Genomic DNA, 26,347 nt, shown 5'->3' with positions numbered 1-26,347 from the left:
TATCAGTGTTTGAATTGGTTCGAATTATTTGAGAGATGTTCTTGATTATACGGATTCACAGAGAGCAAGCATTTCTTGATTACTATCAATGAAACGACTTTGACAAAGCCGAACGAGATGCAGTCATCTTGTATCGTAGAAAATCGTCAGAGGGAGAAACTTTTCAAGATGCTGTACTGAACAAAATATTCTGTTCCGATTCACACGAGTCTTTAAAACAAAACAAAAAAGTTCGCGCACATTCACTATTCAGTTTGACTGTGCAAAAGTGTTTGTGGGGTCGAGACAAAACACAAATATTGTTGCATACAAGCGTCTCTTTATTTTTAATCGATTCTAGGTGAAAAAGATCGTCATTAATTGAAATTTATATTGTAGTTGTTAAAATGGTGAGATTGCTTGAAAAATTAAGTTGATTGAAACTTAGCCTCTAAAATGTTTAGTTTTATTTATACCACCAACTTAGTGTTAACTTTTCGTACAATTCGGTACCTGATACGAAGTACTTTATAAATAAAACTAAAAAATAGTCTACATGTAATGGAACATTTTCGCAGAGAGCAAATTGCTATGTAATGGTCAACTTTCGCATGGGTAGTAAAATAAATAAAAAATCTTTTGATTTTCTTTCCTTAATAAAATGTTTATTATACTTGCCTTGCACGTATTATTCATACTTTACACATTACACTAGACTTTATACTTTTTTCTAAATTAAAATTAAATGTAAATTAAAAAGAAAAACATGAAAATAAAACTGTTTTGTGTATGACTAGTATTATTATTGTCGCAGATAAAATGTTTTCTTTTTTTTGCGTTAATTAATTTTTGTTCTTAAACTAAATTAAATTTAAATCCGATTTTCATTTCATTTGATTACTTTAATTTTAAATTTAATTTTTAAAAATTATTACAGTAGAAAGTAAAAGTTTTATTTCAAGATAGAAGAAAATCATAACTTAACCGCATCATACAACAAACAAACCAAAAAAAAAAAATCAGAATAATAAAGGCTGATATTGCAGATTAGCGTTGGGACTCAAAACAACACTCGACTTTATTCACATTTAGACTTTTGTTTAATTCTTATCCTGCAAAACAAGGAGATAAAAAAAAATTGTAAATTTTATCAATATCCCTTCTCAGAATTACTGGTTTTAGTTAATTTATGTACACACGTGAATAGGATGTGTTGTTAGTATCGGAGAACAAAACAAATCATCTGAAGTTGAAGTTGAATTACCCTTTTACAGACCGGCTAAATCATCTGTTAACTTTAACTGCGAAAAAAGAAAGCAATTAGCTCTAGCTAACGTGGATTTAAAAAAAATTGATGATCAAACTACAGGGAATGTCAGTTAAATTTTGACACGAATTTTCATCACCTGTTTTTCAGCTGGTCCTATCACACAAACAAAACCGCTCGTAAGTCTTAATTCAGGTGAAATAGTTACACTCGCGTGCATGGTACACAGTTCAAAAACCGCATACAAACAGTTTTGTTTGTGTAATGAACAAGCTGAAAAACATAGCGGAAGCAAATCCATGTCCTAATTTCACTGACGTTCAGTGTATTAACATTTCACAAACGGCAGGCACGAGTGATATATATCAAATCTGTTACTTCCGTCGATCTAAGTTTAACACACATTTTGACCACGACAGTGTCATCCGTGCATTTGTATTTGTGATTCCCCTAAGTATACAGAAGCCAGAGTTCATTACTTATTTTTATCGTCACCGATGCCAACAGATAACGTAGCCGTTTTTTTTATAGTTACAGGTGCAGCTTACTCATATTCCGAACAGCCTCTCGACAACGATAGAAACAAAACAACCAGAAATTTGTATTCCTTTTTCGAGTTAACATTTTTTTTATTTCCGTAACTTTATCCTTTTTATTTACAATTGTTCAACCAACTTAATATTGTCCTATACAGAGGATGATTAATTTACTCTAATTGCAAATTTCTTTACTGCATTTTCATCAAATCTATTACTTCGTTCGTTTTACATGTTCGTACTGGCGTCACACAATGTCACATCGTTTTTTTTCTAAGTTATAGTAACATTATCACAACAATCCAAACGCTCAAATACGTATGTAGACTCCTAAAGGCGAACGATGTGGTTTAAAGATACTGAGAAATTTGAGACTGTCTTTCTTGGCATAACTTAGTCTTGACGGTGAGCATATCTGAAAATCAATTTTGAATTCACCGAATGGACGTGAAAAAGTCACTGCCTAGTATAACCTCAAGATTTATCATATAAGGGACTCGTTGATTATGTTCTCTTTCAAGGAAAATAGATTCAGAAATGACCATTGGGCTAGATTGTGGGATGCTCCTCAAAAAAGAAGCAGAAACGCAGATCGAAGATCCCTTGTTTGCAGATCTCTGTCCTTGCTTTGTCAGAGAAATTATCCGGTTTTCATTTAGAAGTCATTAAAGCATCTAAAAATGATCTTGAAGTTCAAAATACCCTTTGAAACCTAAGGCTGGTGTTAAACGGACAAACCCTAAGAATATCTAGTAAATGTCTAAGATATTTATCACTCATTGGGCTGAGTCTGAAGATAGACCTAGAACTTTAAACGGTTACAGAGGACTAAGCCATTTACTATCCATAGCTATTACAAAATTCGTGCTGTAATGAAGCGATGAAGTGAGAAATTTAGACCGTAAAGAAGATACAGACGGATGGTTAGGAATTGTAACTTAAAACATCGCACGGATTATGTACTCGATCTAAAATATGAAATGGGGAAGAAATGATGTTGAGCTATTGTCACTCCCTTTGCAATCCCCCTCTCAACAACGGTACTAAAAATTCAATCAACAATTTACTCTTGCTCCTTGCCCCGTTCCCTTTCCATATGGCTCTAAAACTTTAGTTTGAGTCTAACATATACATTATGATGTGACATCGACCCATTGACGAATGTAAACATTTATTGTTCCTAATTAGCAATACGTAGTCGTATTATTATTTGTATTGGCACCATCGTCACCTAATTCCACATAATACTTTTGTTGCTTAACTGGCGGACTCGGCGCTTGAGGTTTACGTATTACTTCTGTTAATTGTGCATCAAAGGTAGCGTATACAAAAAGGAATGAGTTGATTAGCGATAATTCAAAAGGAAATTGAACAAAAAAAAATTCATCAACAACAAAAGATAAAAGTCTACTGAAATCAAAGCACTGCTAGAATGGGTCAAGAAATTGGCTGAAAGTGCTACCTACGGCTAGGATGGACTGAATAGATTTTTAGTGAAGCTTTTTTTTAATGCGAAAACTAAATATTTCATGATTATACAGAATGTCTCCTAAAAAATCTACTAAATCAATCTTGGTCGTAAGCTAACCATCGAATTCTTGCAGATGGAACAAATTTAAATAAATTAAAAGAAAAAAAAAATCACCAAGCCATAATCACCAATCAATTTTTTGTCGCAATTCCCCGACTTTTTTAACTGTTTAGAAACGACAACAAATCATCAATCTACTACTTCTTTTGTGATCTCCTATTGTTTAATACAAAATCTATGACTTCAATACGTTTATCATAAATTTCGCTATAAGTGAACTCCGGCAACAATGACAACAATAAATGTCAACTACCATATAGGTTTGTTCAAAGGTCATTTCGAAATGTCAAATTTCATCCACAGAAGGCAACTTAACCTCAACTTTCAGGCTGACGAAAATTTTAACGAAAAATTTACAAAGAAATTTGTTGACGTTTAGGTTATGTTCACCTCTGCGGATGAAATCGTCGGCGTTCGTGTTGTCAAAGTTCGGGTTTACAGTTATTTGGAACAAACCTACAAGATCACCATTAGCAATATTTAAGATAACAAATGGAGATACTGAAAATTGCCCCATAAAATGTAGACTGGTGAAATATGGCAAGATAATGAAGCTTCTAAAAATACTTCCTGCGAAATAAGAAGTTGCACACTAGTAATTGCCGTATATTAAGCAACGAAATGCGTTGGAAAAATCAGGATTTACTTAGGTACAAAAAATTAAAAGATCGATTCTGTGTTTCCCGGACTGCGCTCGTAAGTTGTTAGCTTAATCGTCTTTAAATTTACTTGATCGTTGCTACCACTTTTTAAGTTTTCGAACATTTTGCCGTCGAAGTCATTCTTTTCCTAACGATCATTTGCTATGCTTTTGAATGAAGTTGTTCAACATAAAACAGTAGGATTTTGTCCGTTATCATAGTTTTAAGATTTTTGTTTCTTTCAAACAAATAAAGAAGCTTAAAAAAAATTAAAAGATCGAAGGAATAAGTGAAGGTAAAGAATGGTGAAAATTTTCACCACAAAGTCAGACACAAAACTGGTGAATCATTGATAGATTTCATATTCAGCGAGACCACAACTAACCGTATGTTGTGTAAGGTAGCAAAGGAAAATTATCTAGCAAAACTTTTCTAGTGTTCAGAGGTAGAAATGATTAAATCATGTACTGTGTAGTCGTGAGCAAAACAATTCGGAAATAACTTCAAGTCGAAACAGTAATGATCGTACTGAAGTGCTAGATTCGGATCTCATACTTTATTTTTATCACTTCGTTTCCGCATAGTCATCCGTTTTCCGATCGGAAAATTTTGTCTAAATTTTGTCTAAATTTTGTCTAATTTAGGACTTACGAGGGAAAATTAAAATTGAGGAAAGACCAGTCGAATAAAATTGGGTTTTGGATATCCGAAAAGAACCCTTGTTTTCGACGCTTAGTCGAAAATTAGTCTCTTACTTGGGTTGTAAAGTTCTAACATAAAGGCCACGGTTGGTTTGAAACGAGATTAAATAGGGAACGCCGACCACCAATAATTTTTTTTTCATATTATTAATCAGTGATGGACAAGAACATCACACAGGAAAAAATCAAACCGATCGGCTGGGCCGTTTCTGAGAACCAGCAGCTGTGTCGTCCACGGCCTGTAGAGTAGCGGTTAGTTGTGACTTATATTGGGATCGGTAGCAGGACTAATTCTAAGACTTTTTATTTAAAAAAAATTCACCTTGGAACATCTGGTTGGGCAGCTGTAGCCCCAAGTAGTCGAAAAATCACGATTTTCAATCGACGATATCTTCGAAAGGAAGCAACCGTGGAAGTTTCGGATTGTTGATATGGATAGAGGGTTACAAGCCCTATCCACCACTAGTAACTGATTTTTTAGATGTTGTCTATAATGGCCCATTTTCGACCATCTTTTTTTTTGCTACCATCGGCGAACTTTGAACACTGCTGGAACGCTTCCAACGTACTTTTTTTAATCAAAATATGTACAGTTGCTTAGCCCTAAGCTTAAGCTTTGTAACATTACCAAGCATGATACTCATCGGTCGCGACGCGTACCGTTTTTGTTAGATTTTTTGTAGCGAGGTCGCTCTACGACGAAATTTACGAACGAATCTTAGATTTCGAAATTGTAACACAGCTACTTCGTGTCCTTTGTTCTTGAATGATTTTTTCGTGGTAATAGACAACAGGTGAGTGTCGAAGAAGTCAAATATGACTGATTTTGGTGTAGGTGTCACTATTGGGCTTATGCGGGAATTCTGATTTCTTCTAAAATTCAATTATTATTGAAGCTATTGTATTTAAAACGGTTGCTAAATCATTATTGGCTCACTAAAAAAGATTTAACAACCAAAACCTAGAAAATTTTTGAATTTTAGAAGAAATCAGAATTCCCGCATAAGCCCAATAGTGACACCTACGACCTACACCAAAATCAGTCATATTTGACTTCTTCGACGCTCACCTGTTGTCTATTACCACGAAAAAATCATTCAAGAACAAAGGACACGAAGTAGCTGTGTTACAATTTCGAAATTTAAGATTCGTTCGTAAATTTCGTCGTAGAGCGACCTCGCTACAAAAAATCTAACAAAAACGGTACGCGTCGCGACCGATGAGTATCATGCTTGGTAATGTTACAAAGCTTAAGCTTAGGGCTAAGCAACTGTACATATTTTGATTAAAAAAAGTACGTTGGAAGCGTTCCAGCAGTGTTCAAAGTTCGCCGATGGTAGCAAAAAAAAAGATGGTCGAAAATGGGCCATTATAGACAACATCTAAAAAATCAGTTACTAGTGGTGGATAGGGCTTGTAACCCTCTATCCATATCAACAATCCGAAACTTCCACGGTTGCTTCCTTTCGAAGATATCGTCGATTGAAAATCGTGATTTTTCGACTACTTGGGGCTACAGCTGCCCAACCAGATGTTCCAAGGTGAATTTTTTTAAATAAAAAGTCTTAGAATTAGTCCTGCTACCGATCCCAATATAAGTCACAACTAACCGCTACTCTACAGGCCGTGGACGACACAGCTGCTGGTTCTCAGAAACGGCCCAGCCGATCGGTTTGATTTTTTCCTGTGTGATGTTCTTGTCCATCACTGATTAATAATATGAAAAAAAATTATTGGTGGTCGGCGTTCCCTATTTAATCTCGTTTCAAACCAACCGTGAGGCGTTTGCAATTACAAATTAAATTTTCTACTCAAAATCCTACTACATTCTACCGAAATCATAAGTCGTTGGCTGCACAATTGTCATTTCATTAACAAGTAAGCTGCAGCTAACTTTTCATCATGCAACAATTTTTTTAGAACTTAACCAACCATCCAAATGACATTTTAGTAAAACAAATAAATGAAAAATTTTATTCACAAAGAGAACAAAAAAAAAGTTAAAAGAAAAACGCACAGACGCGTCGTTGATACAATTACAATCCATGCAACAACAAAAAAAATGGTCAATTTCTATCAAAAGTCATACATACCGTTAACCGATTTAACATTACGACTAGGATATGATTTGGGAAGATTGGTAAACGGTCCGGGTGGTCGAAATTCGGTCACGTTGTGGAAATTTTGCGAAAATTTCTTTTCCAAATCAATGATCAATCGATTCACTTGTTTCGTTGTTGTTACTGTTGCTGTTACCGTTGGTGATTGCATGGTGACCGTTTGATGTGACACGGACGAGGTGCGTATGGATGAGTGCCGTTGCGGTGGTACTGGTGCTGGAGCCGTTAGTGACTGTAGTACGAAATAGAAAGACTTGTTTCAATGAAAGCAAAAAAAAACGTTTTTATCAGACACACGGCTACCGTTATCACATTATCCATGTTAAGTCGAGAATTATCAGGCAAAAAACAAAATTGATTAAACACTCACATTGCTATTCTGTCGCACTGGTGGCGGCGGTGCTGGACACGTTCGATGCGGTGGCAATGGCGGTGCACTTTTTTCACTTTGCATTCCTAAATTATTATTGCTAATACTGTTCGCCGTATTGTGCATGCTAGAAACATCGTTCACCGAACTGGAACCGACCTGGTGCTTCATTTGCTTTTTCAGTGTCGATGCATTCGATGATACGTTCGTCGCCGAACCGAAATTCGAATTACTATTCACAGCATTTGGCGGTAGACTTAATGGTAAATTTGTTAGGTTCGTATTGGAAATACTACGAATCGGCGTGGGTGGTGGAGGCGGTTTGATGTTCGGAGGTCGAGGCGGTGCAACTGTTGGTCGTCCTGGATTGGAAAAATATGAATTTCAAATGCAAAAAACCAATTTCAGTTGCCGTTGTATTGCGTACCTATTGGTGCTGTCGGTGCAGGTCGATTAATCGAGTCTTGCGACTGAAATTGTTGCGGAGCGCCGCGCATTGTGCCGAAATGTTGAGTTGTTGGGAATACTGGTCCACCGCTGGTTGTAACTGGCGGAGATCTGTCGAAAAATTGGAGAATGCATTAATTGGATTGGAGTTTTAAGTTTTACACGAGGCAGCATGCACACAAATAGAAATCTATTTTTGAAAACATTCTGCAGACAGTTCCGGCCTTGATTCCAAAGGCACAGGTGGGTTATTCAATAAATTGGATTCGATTTAATCTGTTTCAATTCTGGTTCGTCCGAACTGGATTTTAACCCGAGCCTGAACTAAGATTTCGAGTTTGACCCGAACTTGACCCGATTCGGAAATTTTCGATTTCGGTTTCGACTCGAGACCGACGCGAATCTGACTTGGTTCGATTCAAGTATGACTTTCGTTCGTTACTTTCGGGGTTGATCCGAGCCTGACCAGAACCTGAAATTTCCGACTGATCAGGTCGGGCTCGGGTAACCAGAGATTCTTACTCCAGAAATTTCAGTTGCAGTTCAAACCTGAAAGTTAAGTTTCGGGTCGAACCGATTCAGGTTCGAGTGGAATCCGAAATAGATAATTTCAGGTTCAGGTCAAGTTCTGGTCGATCATGAAATCTTAGTTAAGGTTCTGATCGAAATCAGGTTCGGGTTTCGGTCAGACCGAACTCAAATCTTTCTAAACAAAACTTGAGAATGACGAAAAAGGCGCCATAGATGTTAGATAGGTAAATCGGGCTTAAGAGCGCATTTGTGTTTCTCCATCTAATCCCATATGGCCCGGCCGGCACTGTCTGCATATAATGAGTTTTGGAGGCAAGTAAAAACTTTAGTGGAACTGGAATTCCTTGCAGAGTTCTGTCGATAAAAGATGATAAGCTAAGCCAACAATTAATGCAAATCTATGCGAACGACTACAGAACGCAAAACCGTCAATTCAATTACCTTGGACTTTTCATACTGTGATGTCTAGCCACTGTTGGTCGTCCTGTTCCATTACTACCGTTAGTGCTACCGTTGTTACCACCTTTAGCAGCGATAATTTGCTGTATGCCTGGAGGCTTTGGCGCACAATTGGGTTTACCATGATTCGGTACTGGCTTCGTACTATTACTGTTACTATTAAGGCTGCTGATGCTACTATTGCTCTCTCGGTCATTAGTCGTTGTCGTTTGGGACATATTACTAAACAACGACGATTTATTGGGTGCAACTACTGTATTCGAATTAAGCGATATGCCATTTGTTGTAGGACTCAGCGATGTTGAATGGCTGTATGAGGAGGACATTTACAAATTTGATTGATTGATAAGCAAAATTCGACAAAAATGACTTATGGGTGGCGGCTATAGCAAGGGCTTTTCTAAATAATATATTGCAGCGAATTGCCGTGACGTTAGCTCACCTATTTGTCTGTTTTTTGAATAATGCACTAGAATTTGATTCGTTCGAATGTTGCTGTTGTGTGATTGGCGGCGGCGGTACGGCTGGTGGACTACTTTTCCCTTTTGGTGCTGAATCAACTGGATATTGCTTTTGTGCCGGAGGTTGAGGCGGTGGACCTCGATTTGTTCTTAGATTTGCCTCGGTTGCATTAGCTGACTGTTCTTGTTGTTGTTTCTTCTGCTTTTTGAGCGTCAAATGTTTAGTCAGCTCGGCATTAAAATCTAAGGCAGGTCCATTGGAATTGTAGTTTGTTTGTTGTGTTGTTTCTGTTGGTTCGCTTGGTGGCGATCGGTTCGTTGGCGTTGTACTCAGACCTATTCAAAATAAAAAGGAAATTATCATCATCAGTCGGTTACTCGTTAAGATTAGAAAACGAAATGAAAGAGTCACAAAAGAAGGGATTGCTTTCACAGAATGTATGCAGAAATCGGTTCTGTTACTTCGTTCTTTCAATAGATTGATCCGAAATCTTTTACTTCATTTTTTTAACATAGAGTTCGCCCTGTATAAGAGCACATCAGTCAAAGCTTGTCGTTTATTTCTCGCGACGTTATCGATAACAGATGAATCAACTGCAGTATACCCTCATTTGCTCATTATTGCTGTCTGTTCAAATTTCTAAGGGTTTACACAAATGATATCACGCCATAAGGAAGGTGATGTGTAACGGAAAATGTGACGGTTCTAACACATTTGGGTGAATTTTGACCCTTTTCTAGTCACTCGTGTCCTAAAAATTCAATAGAACATCGTGACGTCATTTATGTACCAATACAAAAACGTTCTCATGTTTCCGATTTCGTTTCTCGACTTTCATCTCTATAATGAGTTATTACCTTGATGTTCCAATACAATTTGTTCATCCAAATCTTCACATATCGTTTGCCTTGCAGTACTGCTGTCACTATTTTCCCCGAGTACTGAAAACGATATTTGGCTTCTGAAATCATTGCACTCCTCCTCCAGTGACGAGATCTTCTTCTTTTGCAGTGAAGCTTCATTTTTCAAACGACTATACTTTCTCGCGAATTTAGCAATTTTGCCTTTACATTGTAAAATTTCAATTTTGTAGTCCCAACACTCCTCTTCACATTTCTTCTCCTTCTCCTTGTGTAACGAAATCACATTTTCCAATTCCTTAATTCTATCCTTGTTCAACAAATCTTCGTTCTTGCAATCGATGCACTTATGTATCAAATCTACAATTTGGTCCTCCTGGCATGCATTTTCTCTTTTCAGCTCACTACATTCGTTACACAATTCTGAAATGTTATTGCGTTGAACAGAAACCGTTTCTCTCAGATTGCTGCATTCAATCTCTAACAAATCGATCGTTGATACTTTATCTAACACTTCACTTTGTACGATTCTGCAACCTTCACAATGATTGTATTCGAATTCTACGTGTAATTTGATAAGTCTGTTTGATTCCGTTGGCAAGCGACATGCTGGACAGGTGTGTGAAGTTTGTAGCCATACTTCCAGGCAATTTTTATGAAAACAGTGTCCACATTGAATAGCCACAAATTCATCACTTTTTGCAGCATCTCCCACTCCCATACAAATCAGACACTTTATCATGGCTTTCCAAAATATATGAGGAAACTTCTATTACATTTTGAGAATTTGTTGTCCCAAACCAAAATGTTGCTGTTGATTTCAGCACAGAAATGATTTTAATTTTGTTTTCACTCCATCGAAAGATTATATTGTCGGATATCGATAAGGCTTTATCATTGACACGAATAAACTGTGAAACCAATACCAATTGGTGAAACAGTTGAACTTTCATGATTTACGAAGTAAGCAATTGACTATGTGCAAAATACACCCTTCCCTTCAACCTTTCAGAAACTTCTTTTATCGACAGAAACAACGGAAAAAAGCAATGAACTCCGGTCAGGCCCTAACTGACCATACTATATTCGGGCGATTCTTAAAGTGACTTTATAGCCTTTGATGGGCATTTTCGAGCCAGTGCGGCTCTGTCCTCTGGTTAACTTGTATTGTATATGAAACATGTGTTAAACAAATGAAGTAACAGATTTTGTATCAAACGCAAGGCGAAGTTGTAGATGAAATGATGATATGGCGAAACTGTCTGTTAAATAAAATCGCTTATCAATCTCGTGATTAGGATGGGCGCTCGCGCCAGTCTCCGACCAATAGTCGGACACCTACTATTCTTTCTGTTTGATAAATAAAAGAACAATAGTTGTCCGACTACTGGTCATGGAGACTGGTGCCGCCGCCTTATTTGCATTTTTTTGAGGATAGTATCTCATGGCAATAAAATTCTTAAAAATTTCTTTGTTCAGTTCTCATCTTTTTCGGTTATTTAAAGCGACAAATATTCTGACTCAGTCCCTGCGAAATTGCACTGAACTGAATTTCATCCACAATAAATTACTTATTCAAATACTTATAAATTGTCATAATTGATGTTACTAGCTGAGTGCTAGTGCTATCAATATTTATAGTGATGCCTATTCCGTTCTGCGTATGACATACGATGCACTTTAGTCGTAAATTTTCAACTCATTTAATGCAATGAGCACACATACACACTCGAATGAATCACTCGTGCACTTCTGAAAATATTGGGTAATAATGGCTCGGAATTTTACAGGCTATTTGCAAATTATAAAATCCCGTGAAAATCCTTCAAATAAATCGTTTTCGTTTGTGATAAAATCCTCTTTCAAAGACTTCTATTATATGCTCAGCTCATTTCTCTGATTCATTTTTCAGATACAAATTTTGACTTTCAATTTATGTTAGCTAGGCACTTGTTAGTTCATAAAACATGTCAAGTGCTTTTGCAGTGAATGTTTCAGTGTCGAGCAATTATTACCCAATATTTTCAAAAGTGCTCGAATGATTCATTCGAGAATTTAAGTGCGCTCTCGGATTGAGTTGAAAATTTACGACTAAAGTGCATGTTATACGCGCAGTGTGTATGGGTCGGATGTGGTACTATGTATAAAGTGATAGCACTCAGCTAGTACAACATCGGTTATGGCAAGTCGTTTGTATTTTAGTAAATAATTTATTACTTTTAACATATCTACGTCGGTGTCAGTGCACATACGATGCAGATGAGTCATAATATTTGTAGCTTCAGACATAACTAGCGATCTATTTGTATCAAAGAAGAGATGAGTTCTCTGAAAATGTCTTAAATCTAGTGCAGATAGTAGATTTTGCATCAAACGGTGTGATTGTGAACAGACGACGTAATAGATTTAATGATAGTGCACAATTGCCAATTGTAAGTGAAAGAATTGTAATGAATGTGTTAGGATAAAGGATAAGCCAAAAAAAAACACTCACCTCGTCCACCAACCGGTTTTAGTGTTGGCATTTTTGACATTCCTTCAAAAATGCCACCAAGCTTAGCATTCCCTCCGTTCGTCATGCTACCATTATTCGATGGAGCTTTGACGGTGGTCGACTGACTGACATTACCCGCAACTTTCCCCGATATAATCGGTGCACTTTTGTCCACTGTAACCGTTTTCTTCAATTTGGCACCCATTTGAATGCTTTGCAATAGAGCAGCTCTCGTATCACCGCCGCCGCCACTCGAACCACCCAATTTGAAACCGCCCATTGGTGGCGGTGGTGGTCCAGGCGGTGGAGGTGGACCTGGTGGTGGTGGAGGTGGAACACCCATTTCGTTCAATAAAAACTGAAAAATAAAAATGAAAAAAAAAATTAAAAAAATGAAGAAAAAGAAACGAAATTAAAAACACGAGCAATTGTTTTTCAGTTGAAACGCAAATATATTTTTAATGTTATATTCCACTTATTAGTCATTGTGATGTGACAACAAAGGTCTTAGAACTTGAATGTCGTTATTGATAAGATATAGTCGGCTATTTTGCGTGGAATTAGTTTACTTATGAATCGATAAGTAATATGAGGTAGACGAACAATTTTATTGATAAAATTTTATTGAGTTTTTTCCGAATGTCTATTTACTTTCGTATTTTGTACACAGCATTTAGGATTACATCATTACATCACATATTTAGAGGAATCCAATGGTTTTTTGTTTTGAAAATAATTGGAAGTTAAATACGAAGGTGTGGGTCGGTGCAGATAGCAAATGAATAATCAATTCATTTACAAGGTATTTTGACTGACGCACAATTTTCTTCAACAAAAAGTCTTATTCACAGAAGAAAAAAAATTGCTGATATGCATATTACCTGGTGGGAAGATGCAAATAGCGTAAAAATTCTGAAGGTGCTCAGATTAAGAAACAATTTGAATAGAAAAAAGTATTGTTGTGCTCGTCTTCAAATCTACAAACTTTTACAGAGCTGTGTAGAATGTATAGATAATGTTTAATGTATATAAGTAATGAATAAAAATCGTAAATTTGAAAGGTTGATTAGACTACCACCTGACACTTTGGAATTGAAAAATCAGAGTTTGACATTTGTCCAATTTTTCGGTCAAAATTTTGCATGTTTATTATACATTTTTAACTGGACTGTGTACTCAAATCAAGAGACTTAATTTAAATCGCATTACCTGTTATAATCACCTCTTATCGATAACAACGAATTAAATAAGCAATGACCTACGGCTAAATTAGTCTTATATATCACAAAATGGATTTTAAAACAAATGAAGTAGAAGATTTTGTATCAATCCCTTGGCGCCTTTGAACGTCAGAAGCAACAGATTTGATGTCACTACGATACCCAAAAAATGACCTTCGTGGTACAGCCTCAATTTAACTGTAAATCAAGAACAGAACCATTCTGACAAGTATCTGAGATATTACCTTTAAGTCAGACAAGCTTCAAAATTCGCAAAAAAAAAATCCGAAAATTAGATTCAAATCGGTGCCGAATAATGAAATATTTTTCTTGCTTATAAATAAAATCTGCTATCGCTTAAGGCATCTGTTAACAAAGACATAATCTATTTAGCACTGATAACAAACATGATAAGACAAACCTGTGCGAATAGATACAGGTAATGCAGATAAAAACTGAAATATTTGTTGTCATTCAAGCTCATAATAGAAACATTCCTCCTTAGCCGAACAAATGAAAACATAATAAATAGTTTCAGTTCAGAAAAGCAAATAAAAAAAGACGTTCGCTCATCCGAAATGTTGTATTTCCAATTTTACTTGGACATTTTTATTAACCTGGTGTGTACACTGGTATTGGTGTTGTTTTTGTTTCGCATGCTTTTCAACTCACAGAGCCCATATAACTTCAAATGATGATTTTATTTGCACATTCAATTTAATTGACCGTATTTGCTATCACAGACATATGTGCTTTTTCAGTTGAAATGAAGAAAAAAAATGTATCTTCCGTCAACAAACACAGCATACCACTTGATGATTTCTTTTTGAAACTCTCTTAGACCATTGAAGAATTTTTAATTATTTTTTTTTTTTAGAAAACGATGCACTTAAGCAGATATGATAGGAAGCGAATGAAAAATTGGAACTTGTTAAATTTGTGGATGACAAAATAGCGAAATGTACACCTATAACGTAGGCCTGGCTTATACACCTCTTATCTTTTGCATTAAATTTAAACCTTTTAAGTCGATCAATTTCCATATCATTTTAACTTTAAACAAATTAGGTCGGTTCGTCCAACGTAATTGATTTCTATTGCGACATATCGTTTTTTTGTCACTATAGCTGATTTTGTTTAAGTTAACTGTTAAACTCTGACCTTAAACTAATGAATTGATATTTAAGTCAGGCTGGTGTTGAAACCAAAAGTTGTAGTTACTGTTGTTGTACAGAGGACTATGAAAGAAGAAAATCTTTCTTAACTTGGGTTTTTACCGAATAAAAGAAATTTTGCTTTGTATGGCTAAATGAAATCGAAGCAAATCGAGAATTAGCGCAGAAAAATTCGTTTCCGGTCGATGCCCAAAAGTGAGTTCAATGATCATTTACATAACTGGCAAAAAAAGGGAGAAAAAGGGTGAACAGGTATCTGTCTTTGTGATGATAAGTTGCACTAGCTATTTAGTCAAATAGAAGATTGTTGCACTCTGAGTATCGCCTAGTGTTTGGTACAAAATCTATTACTTCATTGGTTTTAACATCCATTATGTAAGACTATATTAACTAAGTCGCTTATTTTAGTCGTTGCAGTGGACAAAAGATGACTACACTGTTACAACAGATGTAGTTGTAGCTGGGTATTTGTCAACAGCGATTTGTTGGCAAATTCAACGTTAATTTGGAAAGGTACGAAATTATACCTAAACAAAATCAATTTTGGCTGAAATAATTATCTGACATTAAATCCAAAATGTTGTCGAAAAAATGTCACTTCCATTTGCTTTACTTGAACGAGCTGACTAAAATCATAAACATTTATGCTTGCAATAATTCATAAACATTATACCAGAACATACAAGCCACAAGAAGGCAAAATATACATTCTTCCTATAAAACCAATTTCCGATTGTCTGCTTTATTAATAGACACAAAACATCACCCATAAAATATCAGCCATTGCCTTATTTATTCCGCTATGAAAATGAAATTCTATGGAACAATAAAAAGAAACAGCGAAAACTCAATTTGGTGAACACACAATGACTTAATAAGCTCGTTAAATAACCGAAACACGCATTTCCGAGCTTTTATCATGTGTCAATCAAAACACGGCGATTTTAGTCGTTTAGCTAAAAGTTAAAGTGATGGTAAAGTTTGGTCTGATGGTTGCTATTTAACATAGGATATACGCGGTGAACGTGGTGTGCATGAGTTTAATAACTCAATTAACGTTGAATCATTTATGGTGTTAGTTGGATATTCAAAAAAATCATTGACGATTGTTCGATATAAAGATTGAAACAGGTGGTACAAATTGTTTGCAATTAACAGATAATTGTTTCTAATTATAGGTAACCATTTTAGGAACGACAAAATAATTAAATTTGTTTCTTCGTTTAAGTAAAATATCTTTTAGTATTTGATACAAAATCTAATCCTTCAATATTTGGTCTAACATTTGACTGGAGCTCATCACCTATTCTTGTCATCGTTGTCGCTGTACATAATGAATGACCTTTGGCGTATAGTTACATATAGTCCCGAAAAGGGCTAACTAATTCCAGAAGACAATGTGTTTTATGAGGGATGATAAGTCTTAGTAAAAGTTTGTAAAAGAAACCGTGTCGAGAAGGGATAAATACTTTATGAAAAAATTGGATTGTGGACTGTTGGCAATCAACGCAACACCTCCAAGAGAAATCATTTTTATAGAACCATTTCCCTAACAGTCATTGCGCGTCGAGAATTATTTTTGTCTGACATTTTTTATGATTCATCAATAACCTTAACTTCCAGGGCCGGACTGGCTACCAAAAGGAGCATCGGTCGAAATGGCTGAAAAAGGCTCAGAGGCACCTAAATAATTTTTATTGATCTGAGGAGCGCCAAAAAGCAAAAGGCGATCGCCCAGCATAGCCAGTCCGGGCTTGATAACTTCAGAGTAACTCATCTAGCGTTATAAGTAATAAAATGCAGAGCTTTCCAGAACGGGTATTATCGAAAGACCAACCGATGGAAAATGTAGATCAAATGACTTATGAACAAATGGTCGAAAATGTGCCATCATAGCTTCACTGTGAATCGTCAATTAGAAAAATGTCGCAACCAAAAATAAGTCACAAAGTCTCACGATTGTTTAGAGATTCTTTATATCTCACTAGATTCGCAATTGAATTTTAAGTTTGGGTGGTCTTTAAGATTTGAACGATAAGCCCACAAAAATGTAAAAACAATTGTGGATTTTGAATTCCTAACAATTAATATGCTTTTCAGCCTAATCGAATTTTTCCAAGAGACCCCAAAGGATTCCTTGTTAAAATCTTATAGACCTTACCCCACGAGTTCAAAAACACCATAGAGACTAACTACATTTTTCGAAATTCTCCAAAATTTTCGGAAAAATATTGGTCCTCATGAATACGAAAAATGTAACAAATTTTCGGGAAGAGTCGCAGAATAGTTCCTGCTCAGTATTACATAAATCACTCAACTGAGCGTAAGAGAATTTTACAAAAAAAAAACACATTTTCCGATGCTTCATTCCATCTAAATCACCTCATATTCATCTACATCCTAAAATTAATTTTTCAATTGACCATAGCCCTCAAAACACTCAATTCAAATCACATTTATTTATACATAAAAATTGAGGCATTGACCCGCATCCACAGATGACTCGCAACTACCCAAAAATTTCGTATTTTCGCATTGAACATGAACATGCCGTATTCTCGCCGATCATGCCGTTTGTTGTGGCATGTGGCAAGACCCGAATCAAGACCAAATGACCAATTGAATCAAGAAGTAAGAAACATACGGTATTTATAGACAGCGCGTTAAGCTTTGATGACGACACAAAACAAAAAAAAATTATTTTTATTTTGAAGAACTTGGCAAAGAGTACTGTTAGGGGTTATAAGTTTAATGTTGAAATATTTACAATGGCACGAACCTTGAAAAGTGATTACCAGTATGAATGTTATGTGCAGTAATGCTGAATGTATCAGAGAATCGGCAGACATAATGTGACCCATATTGTTGATGTATGTAAAAAAAAAACTGATGATGTACGTACTTTATCACAGATGAGAGAAGTCAACGTTTGAAGAAAAAAAACGGCTGTTCGTTTGAGAATGTACAATTAGTTGTGATATTATGACGAGTGTAAATAAATATTGTTTTTAATGTTTTTATGGTCGGAAGTGGTACATTACAAGTATTTGATTGCGTTGCATGCATTTTCTTTCTTTCTTTTTATGAAAAAATCATTCCGTTGAATTGAAAAATGGAGCAAAGATGTGCGAGAGAAAAAGAAACTTTTTTTTTCTTTTCTGTTGTTTTAACATTTTGATAAATTTATTTTTGCACTTCCTTTCGCCGTTGATACATTGTTGCAAAACACATGAAATTGATATGTGAAAATAGTTCACCGAATCGTCGTATCGCATCTCTCCGCTGCATGCAACTTAAACGTCTCAGTTCGCACAACAGCATAGGTATAATATACCGACGACTGTTTCGTTTTGTTGTTGTTGTTTTTTTTATACAAAAATTGAAAGTTCTAAAAATCGTAGAGTTATTTTTAGAAAGATTTGATCAGCCGTGTAGGAGACAATTTGCATGCATTCGAAGATGTTTGATATTTTCAGCATCGAAAATTTATAAGAATTGAATTAAATTGGAATGAAACAATCCCAAGCCATGAGAATCCGTTTGAAGATTGAAATAGAATCATACAACATCGAACGAGTGCGAGTCGCGGCTCCAATCAACCCAAAACCTACTCAATAATTATACTCGATCGTCCCGGGAGGTAAATAACGTAAATATAAACCATAATTGTTCAGATTGGTCGATTTAAAGTGCGAGACACAACGAAACGAACAATTAAATTATTATCACACACCATACCATGCTGTTTATACCCATGGAAAGAATGATATTGAGAACCGTATGGTGATTTTCATATGCTATGTTCGATGCATGCACAGATGAAAATGCGAATAGAGAACGTGTAGATGCTGCGGACGTGAGTCCCGTAAGAAACATAGCTTATTATTCGGAATTTTAATTCAGAAAAATTCAGAAAAAAATTCAGAAAAATTCAGAATTTTTTTTTCTAAGCATAAGCTATGGTACGACACCGTATACCTATTGCGTACGTAACGCTACGTCCATAACTCTACTTGCTGCGTAGTCAAAGCGTGAAACAAAAGTTTTTTGCAGAAAGTATTAATCTTAGAAATTTTGCATACAGTCAGAGGCAGTGAAATTTCAGCATGCATTTGCTTCAGCTGTTTTTCAGCTGATCCACACAAACAATCAAATCTGTTCATATGTCTTGATAGTATTTTACCACTGCCACGGGCGTGCGTGTAGCAGCTTCAACCGTATAAACAAGCATAAACAGTTTTGATTGGATGTGTAGATCAGTTGAAAAACAGCTAGAGGAAATTCATGTTACGAAAGCCCGTGTACCATGGCTTTTTTGGGATTTTTTATTCTCAAAAATTCTGAAAATTTCAATTTTTGAATTTTTTCGGAACTTTTCAGATTTAAAATTCCTAAAAGCAAGCCCTCTTCGAAACAGTTCACTTATATGCACTTGGGACCCCAGAGGAGCGCCCTTACATTTTTCACTCTTCGTTTGATCATCATACAAAACAGAATTTAGCGAGATTCGATGTGACGTACTCGATTTATGTGCAAAAAAAACTCTTAAGACCGCGAATGAAGTAATTCCAGAAAGTCAAATTTAAAACTTCTTGAACAACATTCTGTTCGGTATTTAAATAGAACAAAAACTAGGAAAATCAGTTGAAATTTACTCGATTTATTGCTAAAAAAAACGCTTAGGGACGAGTAGCCTCATCTAAGCCCCTAACTCAGGATTTTAATAAACTTCTTTTCGTGAATTGGCATCGTTTCATTTACATTTATTTTACCGAAAACCTTAAAATAATGAAACGGCACTACGTTAGGAAGGACCGACACAAATATGCCCATCTTCGAACTTAAACCCGCAATTATGATTACCTATCAGGGAAAATTAAATTCACTCAATGTATACCCTACACAGACAGACACGTACACGCAGAGTAAAATGGCTTTGCCCTTACCATCTTCTTTGAATTCCATGTGTTATACAAACGGCATATTAATCCTAATAGCCCCGAGTACTTCGTACGGGACTAACAATCTGTTAACGAAGCTGTGGTGCTTTTAATAAAACGAACAATTTATTGAACATTTTATGATAGTTATGTCATCATTTGGTTGGATAGTGAGAAGTGAGACTGATGTTCCTTTGTTGACCTATTGTAAACGGCAAGCGTTCATTAAATCTGTTCTTTTGTTTGAATTATCTTCTGCTATCTTCATTTGGCTTAGATTCTCTTATATAAGAGGATATTAGCTGGAGGTCTTTATTGGCCAGATAGACTCATAACCACGAGGTTAGTCTTATCTGGTACATTTCTCAGCAACAAAATTTCACATGTTGGAGATGTTACCAGGCTATTTTTGCAATAGAACTGCACTGCTGTTTTAAATTACACATTAGGTAGACTATATGAGTCACTCTGCGAGAATTGTGTATCAATACATTGTGTGGCTTATTTATACTGATACTTCGCATAACATTTTGCTAAACAGCAGCGTCTGTCTGTCGAACCAAATATGTCGACTTTGTGTAAATACAAAACATATGGCTACCTTATGCTTATCCAAATGAATATAATTATGCAATTTTCGCAGTTCGTTCCACATTAAATCGGTAAGGGGTAGCTGAGGAACTAGTTCTCTAATAAACATTTGACTTGTGTCTTAGGTGACCTTTGAGAATTATTTGTAGAGACATTCTGTTTCCATAGTCATCGGACATTGATGGCAATTACAAGAGTTAAGTAAAACTAATGAAGTAAAAGATTTGATATTGAAAGGGATAAAAGTAACCAAAGAAATATTCAAAGGACCGCGAAAGCTCTAGACAATGTCAATTATATTCGTTTGGTTGTTGAGGTTTGAAGAATGTTCTTTATTCATGAAATTTTGTTATAAATTTGGGCGTAATTGATTATTTTGAATAAGTTTTGGAAGTGAAAGGCTTGATAATGGTCATATTGTAGACCGAAACTTTAGTATACCGGCTGTAAGGCCGAAAACATCCAACCAATTTTGAGCTGTCGGAATCAACGGTTGTGCTGCGTTTTCCAAGGCTAAAAAATGCAAAGTTGCTCTTGTGTTTTCGGCTTAAGGTAGAGCTGTGCCAACTGAGGGTTTTTGGAATCCGATCGAAACTGGCCTGTCGGCTTTGAAGCACTTTCGATCCGATCACTAGCGTGGGGCTGATATCCGTGATAGTTTCCGAAAATATGATTATCCGATAGACAAAACCAACATTCTCATACACACTTCCTACAGTTTACGAAAATTGGTACGAAATTTAGAACGAATACTAAGTTAGTCAGGTCACTGCGAGGGGTACCGTACTTCTCGGACTAAATCGTATTAGATTAATGGTCCAAGAGGACTAATCTCATTTAATTCCATACGATTTAGTCCTAGAAGTTCGTCATCCCTCGTGTCGCCGTTGTTTTTAGTTGGAAAATTGGTGAAAACACCATTCAGTGAATCAAAGAAATAAGTGAATCTGTGGATATGGTAAAGAAGACAAATGGGCAGGTTGAGGTTAGTATAGAGTAAAAGTAGTTCCGACAGTGCTGGTTGCATTGAAAGTGTTACCAACATTTTTGTCATGAATTTTGAGTTGGATAAGTGTGTAACTCGTTGGACGAATGAAAAACCATTTAAATCGTTACAATAGCCTCCTATCAATTTTGTTTAATTTAGTTCGCTCGTCATAACTTTCAATGTTTCCATAAAAAACGAGCTGATAAGACACTGGCAGTAATCTCCACATAAAGTGGATTGATTGCTCAGTTGGAAAAACATCAGGTTCTTGGAATAAACGATTCGTAAGACACGTCGAATGAAACATAACTTTCGATCGCTTCTCGTGTCATGTCATCCTTTTATAGATTCCGTAATCGACAATTATATCAGAAAGAAGAAGAAAAAAAATCACCTCCAAGACCTCAATGTGTCTTTTGTATCGACTTTATGAATCATTCGTATAATCGAACGCACCATTAGTCACAATAAATAAATTTACGTTTTGATGTAAAATGTAAATAAATTTTTCCATGTTAAATAAATGTATTAAGACTAAATTGTTCGGAATCTTTTGCAAAAGGTTACAAAACTCAATGAATTTTAATCAGATAAAAAAACCGCGTTTAAAAGACTGAAACAGCAAGAGAGTGTGCTGTGAATATTGTTTTTTTTTTTTAACAAGAGATCCACACACAACGAATACTAATAATAAAATCACTATCGTAACCTTGACGCGCTAAAATGTTTATGATTTCAATTAAAAACATTTCTGACTGGAAAAAGGGACCCGTAGCCTCCACTTAAAAGACAATTAAAGTGAAATTAAGTGGAGAATAATCTGCCAGCAGGTACGCAATTTATAGATAGCGATAAGACCCATTGTAAGGTTCACTCTGATTGAGAAATTTTCATTGAATGAAGAGCAAAAAATGAATCAAAAGACGAAGAAAAAAAACATTTCTTGATGAATAGCGAATTGTGTGGTGTTACTAAATTTCGTCAAGGTGTTTGTGTTGTGTTGTGTATATCATTTTTTTTTGCTCACTCGTCGAGCAACCTAAATTAACAATTTTTGCACAACCAACTCTACAAAAAAAATGTTGTCAATATTGTCGAATTGATACGTACGTTTTTCGATTAATTTTTAAAATCCTTTAGCCGAATCCAACGAAAGTCGATGTTCCGGAATGTGTATGGATGTAAAGTTTACTTCGCACTTTTTCAACAATATTCGCACTGCCACATTATCACAAATTCTCAAAACATTAAGATATTTCCACATGAAAATAATTTGAGCACTGCACAGTGTGTGTATCGCACGTTCGTCGAATATTGTTTTTTTTCTGTTTTGTGTTCGGATCAATTTATATCACAGTTTTCGGTCGAAAATTCCCTTTTCTTGGACACAAACGCTAGGGCAAGAAACTTTTTTTTGTTATTTTTTATTACACTTTTCTGATCACATCACATATTTCTTTGATTATCGAACTTGTCGTCACAATAATACACGAACGAATGTCTCTTTTCGATCTCGCGTATATTCAATATTTTTGACGAATCACTAACTTTTTCGTTAATGTGGCACGAATGAGATGGGAATGCGTTCACAACGATTTTGAATATGGTGCGAACGGTGCGATCTAAAATAGTCGTTTACAGCAAGGTTCTGAAAGAACTTTGGTTTTACAGCGAGGTATTTTTATCGTTGCGAATTGGCAACGGACTATTAGAATATCATATGAGTGAGTGTTACATAGAAAGCGAATGATGAAAAATCATCTTGCCCAGCCACGGGCAATTTTTTTTGGAAAATCGGTCTCGTGTGGTTTCTAAGCTAGGGATTTTTGTTGGATGTTTCGGAGTTGTGAATTTCAACAACAAAGCTATTTACGTATCTGTTGTGGACGGTAGACTTTAGGGAAGCAATTTGTACCTGAAACGACAAACAAAAATGACTAAAATCGACCATCCACAATACGTACAAAATTTTTCATGTAAAAAGGTGAAATCACCTATTTGAATATTTTATCTCTTTTGGTCCAAGCATATTTTGCAAAAGTTCAAAATCTTTTACTTCATTAGTTTTAACATTCATTTTGCAATTATAAAAGGACATTGACAGAGTTGAGACCGTGAAAATAAAAGGTAACACACCGTACACATGCATACCAACTGTGTGGAATTAGACATTTCGAATATCGAAACCATCGAAACTCAAAATTTCACGATTTTCTAAAATTGTCAATCTTGTGTCAAACCTTTTGAATAAATAAACAAAAATACGGAGACTTGAAGACCAGTCTGGAAAAATGTTATCTTCTATGCTAAAGGAGCATCAATCTAGGCAAGCAATTCGTAAAGAACAACAAGGTACGCGACCCTTAATTAAGATGGCTTTCAGTAAAAGAATTAAAATAAGAATAAAATTACGTCAAGTGCTAATGGAGAAAGGAGAAAATTTGGATTTTTTTTCATTTTGAGTAAAATGACCAGTGGTGACCGAACCTTGAGTTGTCTTTCGATCTGATTGTCATTTCGGTGTATGTTGTATTCGTTGAGTCACTCTGAAATGCATTTCCGATTATAGTATTTAATCGTCAAGGAAATATTTGTGCATCATCGCTACAATCCCGTAATCTGCAGTCGTACTACAGAATGCCCGATGCAGAATGCCCGTTGAGTAACCTTTGTATTTTGATGAATAAGTAGCTTCAAGCAGTCTGTATCCGATTTGATTCATTTGTTTAAATTCATCGTAACCCCATCTGTAAACGACCATTAAACTGTGCTTTCCCCATTTCAGAACAAAAACGAAAAGAAGCGATTGCATCATCGAATGAACTAACCCAGGCGCTCGTTGATCATTTAAATGTTGGGTAATTTGATTGCCTAATTAATGACGTTTTCTCTTCTATTACTAAAAAATTCCTTTCACCTTAGAGTCGCCCAGGCCTACCTCAATCAGAAGCGATTAGATGCCGAAGCTAAACAATTACAAGTTGGAGCAACAAACTTTGCAAAACAATCCAAGCAATGGCTCGAGCTAATCGATGGTTTTAGTAGTGCATTGAAGGAACTGGGAGATGTGGAAAACTGGGCTCAGAGCATCGAAAATGATATGCGAACTATAACTGGAACACTTGAGTTGGCTTATAAGACTGCTAGAGATAATCCGAGCTAAGTGTTAAGCATTCCCATACAGAACGCTTACGAAATTAGGCTTTGTATGAATGAGTTAGAGTTGTTGTAAAATTTAATTATTTCTTTTCTAAATAAATGTATTCCATTGCATCCAAACGTTCAAAGTTTTTTTCGCTTTCATACGACTGTCGAAACATCTTATTTGCTACATTCCAGATCCGATAGCCACTAAAAGGCTAAAATCGATTATACTAGATACTAGATTCGATAGCCACTGTGACTCGACCTACGTATGCTGCGATCTCGATCGTGCCTAAATGTTTAAAAATGTTCTAAGAAATAAACGTTTCTACGCGATAGGTCATGGAAGCTCGTGGTGCTTTTTCTTCTGTTAGGAAGCAGTGGTCTAATTTTAGTTTGAAAAACTGATGATTTTAACGTTTCAAGGCAAATAAGGATGAGATTCGAATAGTATACAAGAATCCATCGGAATTTTCAACGCATGCATTGAACTGGTACTTTAAATTAATCAAAAGTAAGACCAAATTGGAAAATCATCGAGAAGGCGAGAATCTAAGAGAGGAAACCGTATCAAAAAGTGATCTTCCTCAAGTGCTTATTGAACGGTGTTCAATGAACGCTAGTAAATATTCGAAATTTCGGATTCAAATAGTTTTGGTAGCGAAAAATTTTTATTAGCGTAAAACCACATAAAGCAGTGCATGTATGAGCTAGCTGGAAAGTCAGTTGAGGACTGTTGTTGGGAAAACGATTTCCCATAATTTCCAACACTTTCACATTTCCTAAAAAATAGTTTGTTTTGGAAATTCAAGGAACTTATGGGAAGTTCTAGGAAAAAGGAAAAAAATATCAAGAAAATATTCGAAAGTGTTTTCCCAACAATATTCCCTGGTTAAAATGAAGGTCTTGACTCAAGTGATTTCCTAAGAAGAATTGTTGCGATTTATGGTTTGGTCAAAGACTAAAATGTCGGAAACTATTCCCGAGAAAATAGGAAAATCTTTCATTTCCAAGTAAATCGCAAAATAAATTAAGTTTTAATAAATCTCAAAGAGTACGGAAGCCAGAGATGAACCGGTTATCCGAAAAACTGGAATTTTCGGTTCGGTTTGAAACGAACCATAAACTTCGGTTCCGTTTAGACCAAACCGAAACATCCGGTTTTCCCGTAAAACAATATGAAATGCAGCCAGATTCGTCAAAATTGGTTGATTTGATTATAAACTCACCAAAAACAAGTAAACGAAGCAATAGTGTGAGAAATCATGTTCGAGAGATTTTCTGATTTCAGTACAATTCGTATACAATTGCCTCGTTTACTTATTTTCGGTGAGTTTATAATCAAATCAATCAATTTTGACGAGTCTGGCTGCATTTCATATTGTTTTACGGGAAAACCGGATGTTTCGGTTCGGTTTGAACCGAACCGGAATATTCGGTTTGGTCTAAACCGAACCGAAGTTTCCGGTTTTTTTGGATAACCGGCTCACCTCTGTACGGAACCCCTTTGTTTATTAAATTAAAAAAATAATTGAAAGGTTCGTTGGCGCAGTGGCATACAATTTGCAAATTCGAACGTTTCGCTTGTCTCATGCTACCCGTTAATAAAACATAAATTTTTAGATTTCAATTTTGCATTTGACACCAGAACTTTCGTCTTGATACTAATTTGGGTTTGGGAAAATACACGGACAATCACTGTGATGCAACTTTCTTCAGCTGGTCCACTGATACAACCACATTTTCAACTACCAGGCGCTATCACTTTTAAGCCTAAGGAATTTTTCCTTGTCCAAAATGGAAGACTTTACTGTTTATAGCTTCATTTGGA

The 26,347-nt window shown here is 35.7% G+C and overlaps 2 protein-coding genes across 7 annotated transcripts; one reads left to right on the top strand and one right to left on the bottom strand.

The window, feature by feature from the left end:
- Positions 1 to 622: 622 nt before the first annotated feature.
- Positions 623 to 22,882, bottom strand: LOC119085542 (WAS/WASL-interacting protein family member 2). Of its 6 annotated transcripts, none has more exons than XM_037195960.1 (8): positions 22,483 to 22,871; positions 12,459 to 12,816; positions 9,085 to 9,439; positions 8,625 to 8,951; positions 7,633 to 7,763; positions 7,206 to 7,567; positions 6,809 to 7,067; positions 632 to 1,091 (listed from the first exon to the last, which is right to left on the bottom strand). In XM_037195960.1, exons 2-8 carry the CDS (start codon positions 12,799 to 12,801, stop codon positions 1,087 to 1,089), a joined length of 1,782 nt encoding a protein of 593 aa, XP_037051855.1. In that variant the 5' UTR covers positions 12,802 to 12,816; positions 22,483 to 22,871; the 3' UTR covers positions 632 to 1,086. The 6 variants fall into 6 exon arrangements, with proteins under 6 accessions (XP_037051851.1, XP_037051855.1, XP_037051853.1 ...); XM_037195958.1 differs by lacking the exon at positions 632 to 1,091 and adding an exon at positions 1,098 to 3,079 and having other exon boundaries at positions 22,483 to 22,882; XM_037195956.1 differs by lacking the exons at positions 12,459 to 12,816; positions 22,483 to 22,871 and adding an exon at positions 9,962 to 10,771 and having other exon boundaries at positions 623 to 1,091.
- A 691-nt stretch (positions 22,883 to 23,573) lies between these two features.
- On the top strand, positions 23,574 to 24,645 carry LOC119085498 (biogenesis of lysosome-related organelles complex 1 subunit 1). The gene is made up of 3 exons (XM_037195913.1): positions 23,574 to 23,724; positions 24,158 to 24,230; positions 24,295 to 24,645. The coding sequence occupies exons 1-3, from the start codon at positions 23,664 to 23,666 to the stop codon at positions 24,533 to 24,535; spliced, it is 375 nt and encodes a 124-aa protein (XP_037051808.1). The 5' UTR covers positions 23,574 to 23,663; the 3' UTR covers positions 24,536 to 24,645.
- Positions 24,646 to 26,347: the final 1,702 nt, after the last annotated feature.

Source organism: Bradysia coprophila, unplaced genomic scaffold (assembly GCF_014529535.1).
Source record: "Bradysia coprophila strain Holo2 unplaced genomic scaffold, BU_Bcop_v1 contig_94, whole genome shotgun sequence".
In the NCBI taxonomy this organism is placed as follows: Eukaryota; Metazoa; Arthropoda; class Insecta; order Diptera; family Sciaridae; genus Bradysia; species Bradysia coprophila.
Note: the sequence above shows the minus strand (reverse complement) of the source record. Positions and strands in the feature narration are given on the sequence as shown.

Excerpts from the sequence above, each read along its gene's own strand:
- LOC119085542 (XM_037195955.1), bottom strand. The coding sequence starts at position 10,706 with ATGATAAAGTGTCTGATTTGTATGGGAGTGGGAGATGCTGCAAAAAGT. Across the intron at positions 7,068-7,205 it reads CAGTGCGACAGAATAGCAAT|TCACTAACGGCTCCAGCACC; the intron begins GTGAGTGTTTAA and ends TTCGTACTACAG. Across the intron at positions 3,080-6,808 it reads TAATGTTAAATCGGTTAACG|AAGTAATACGTAAACCTCAA; the intron begins GTATGTATGACT and ends CACAATTAACAG.
- LOC119085498 (XM_037195913.1), top strand. The coding sequence starts at position 23,664 with ATGTTATCTTCTATGCTAAAGGAGCATCAATCTAGGCAAGCAATTCGT. Across the intron at positions 23,725-24,157 it reads AATTCGTAAAGAACAACAAG|AACAAAAACGAAAAGAAGCG; the intron begins GTACGCGACCCT and ends TCCCCATTTCAG. Across the intron at positions 24,231-24,294 it reads GTTGATCATTTAAATGTTGG|AGTCGCCCAGGCCTACCTCA; the intron begins GTAATTTGATTG and ends CTTTCACCTTAG.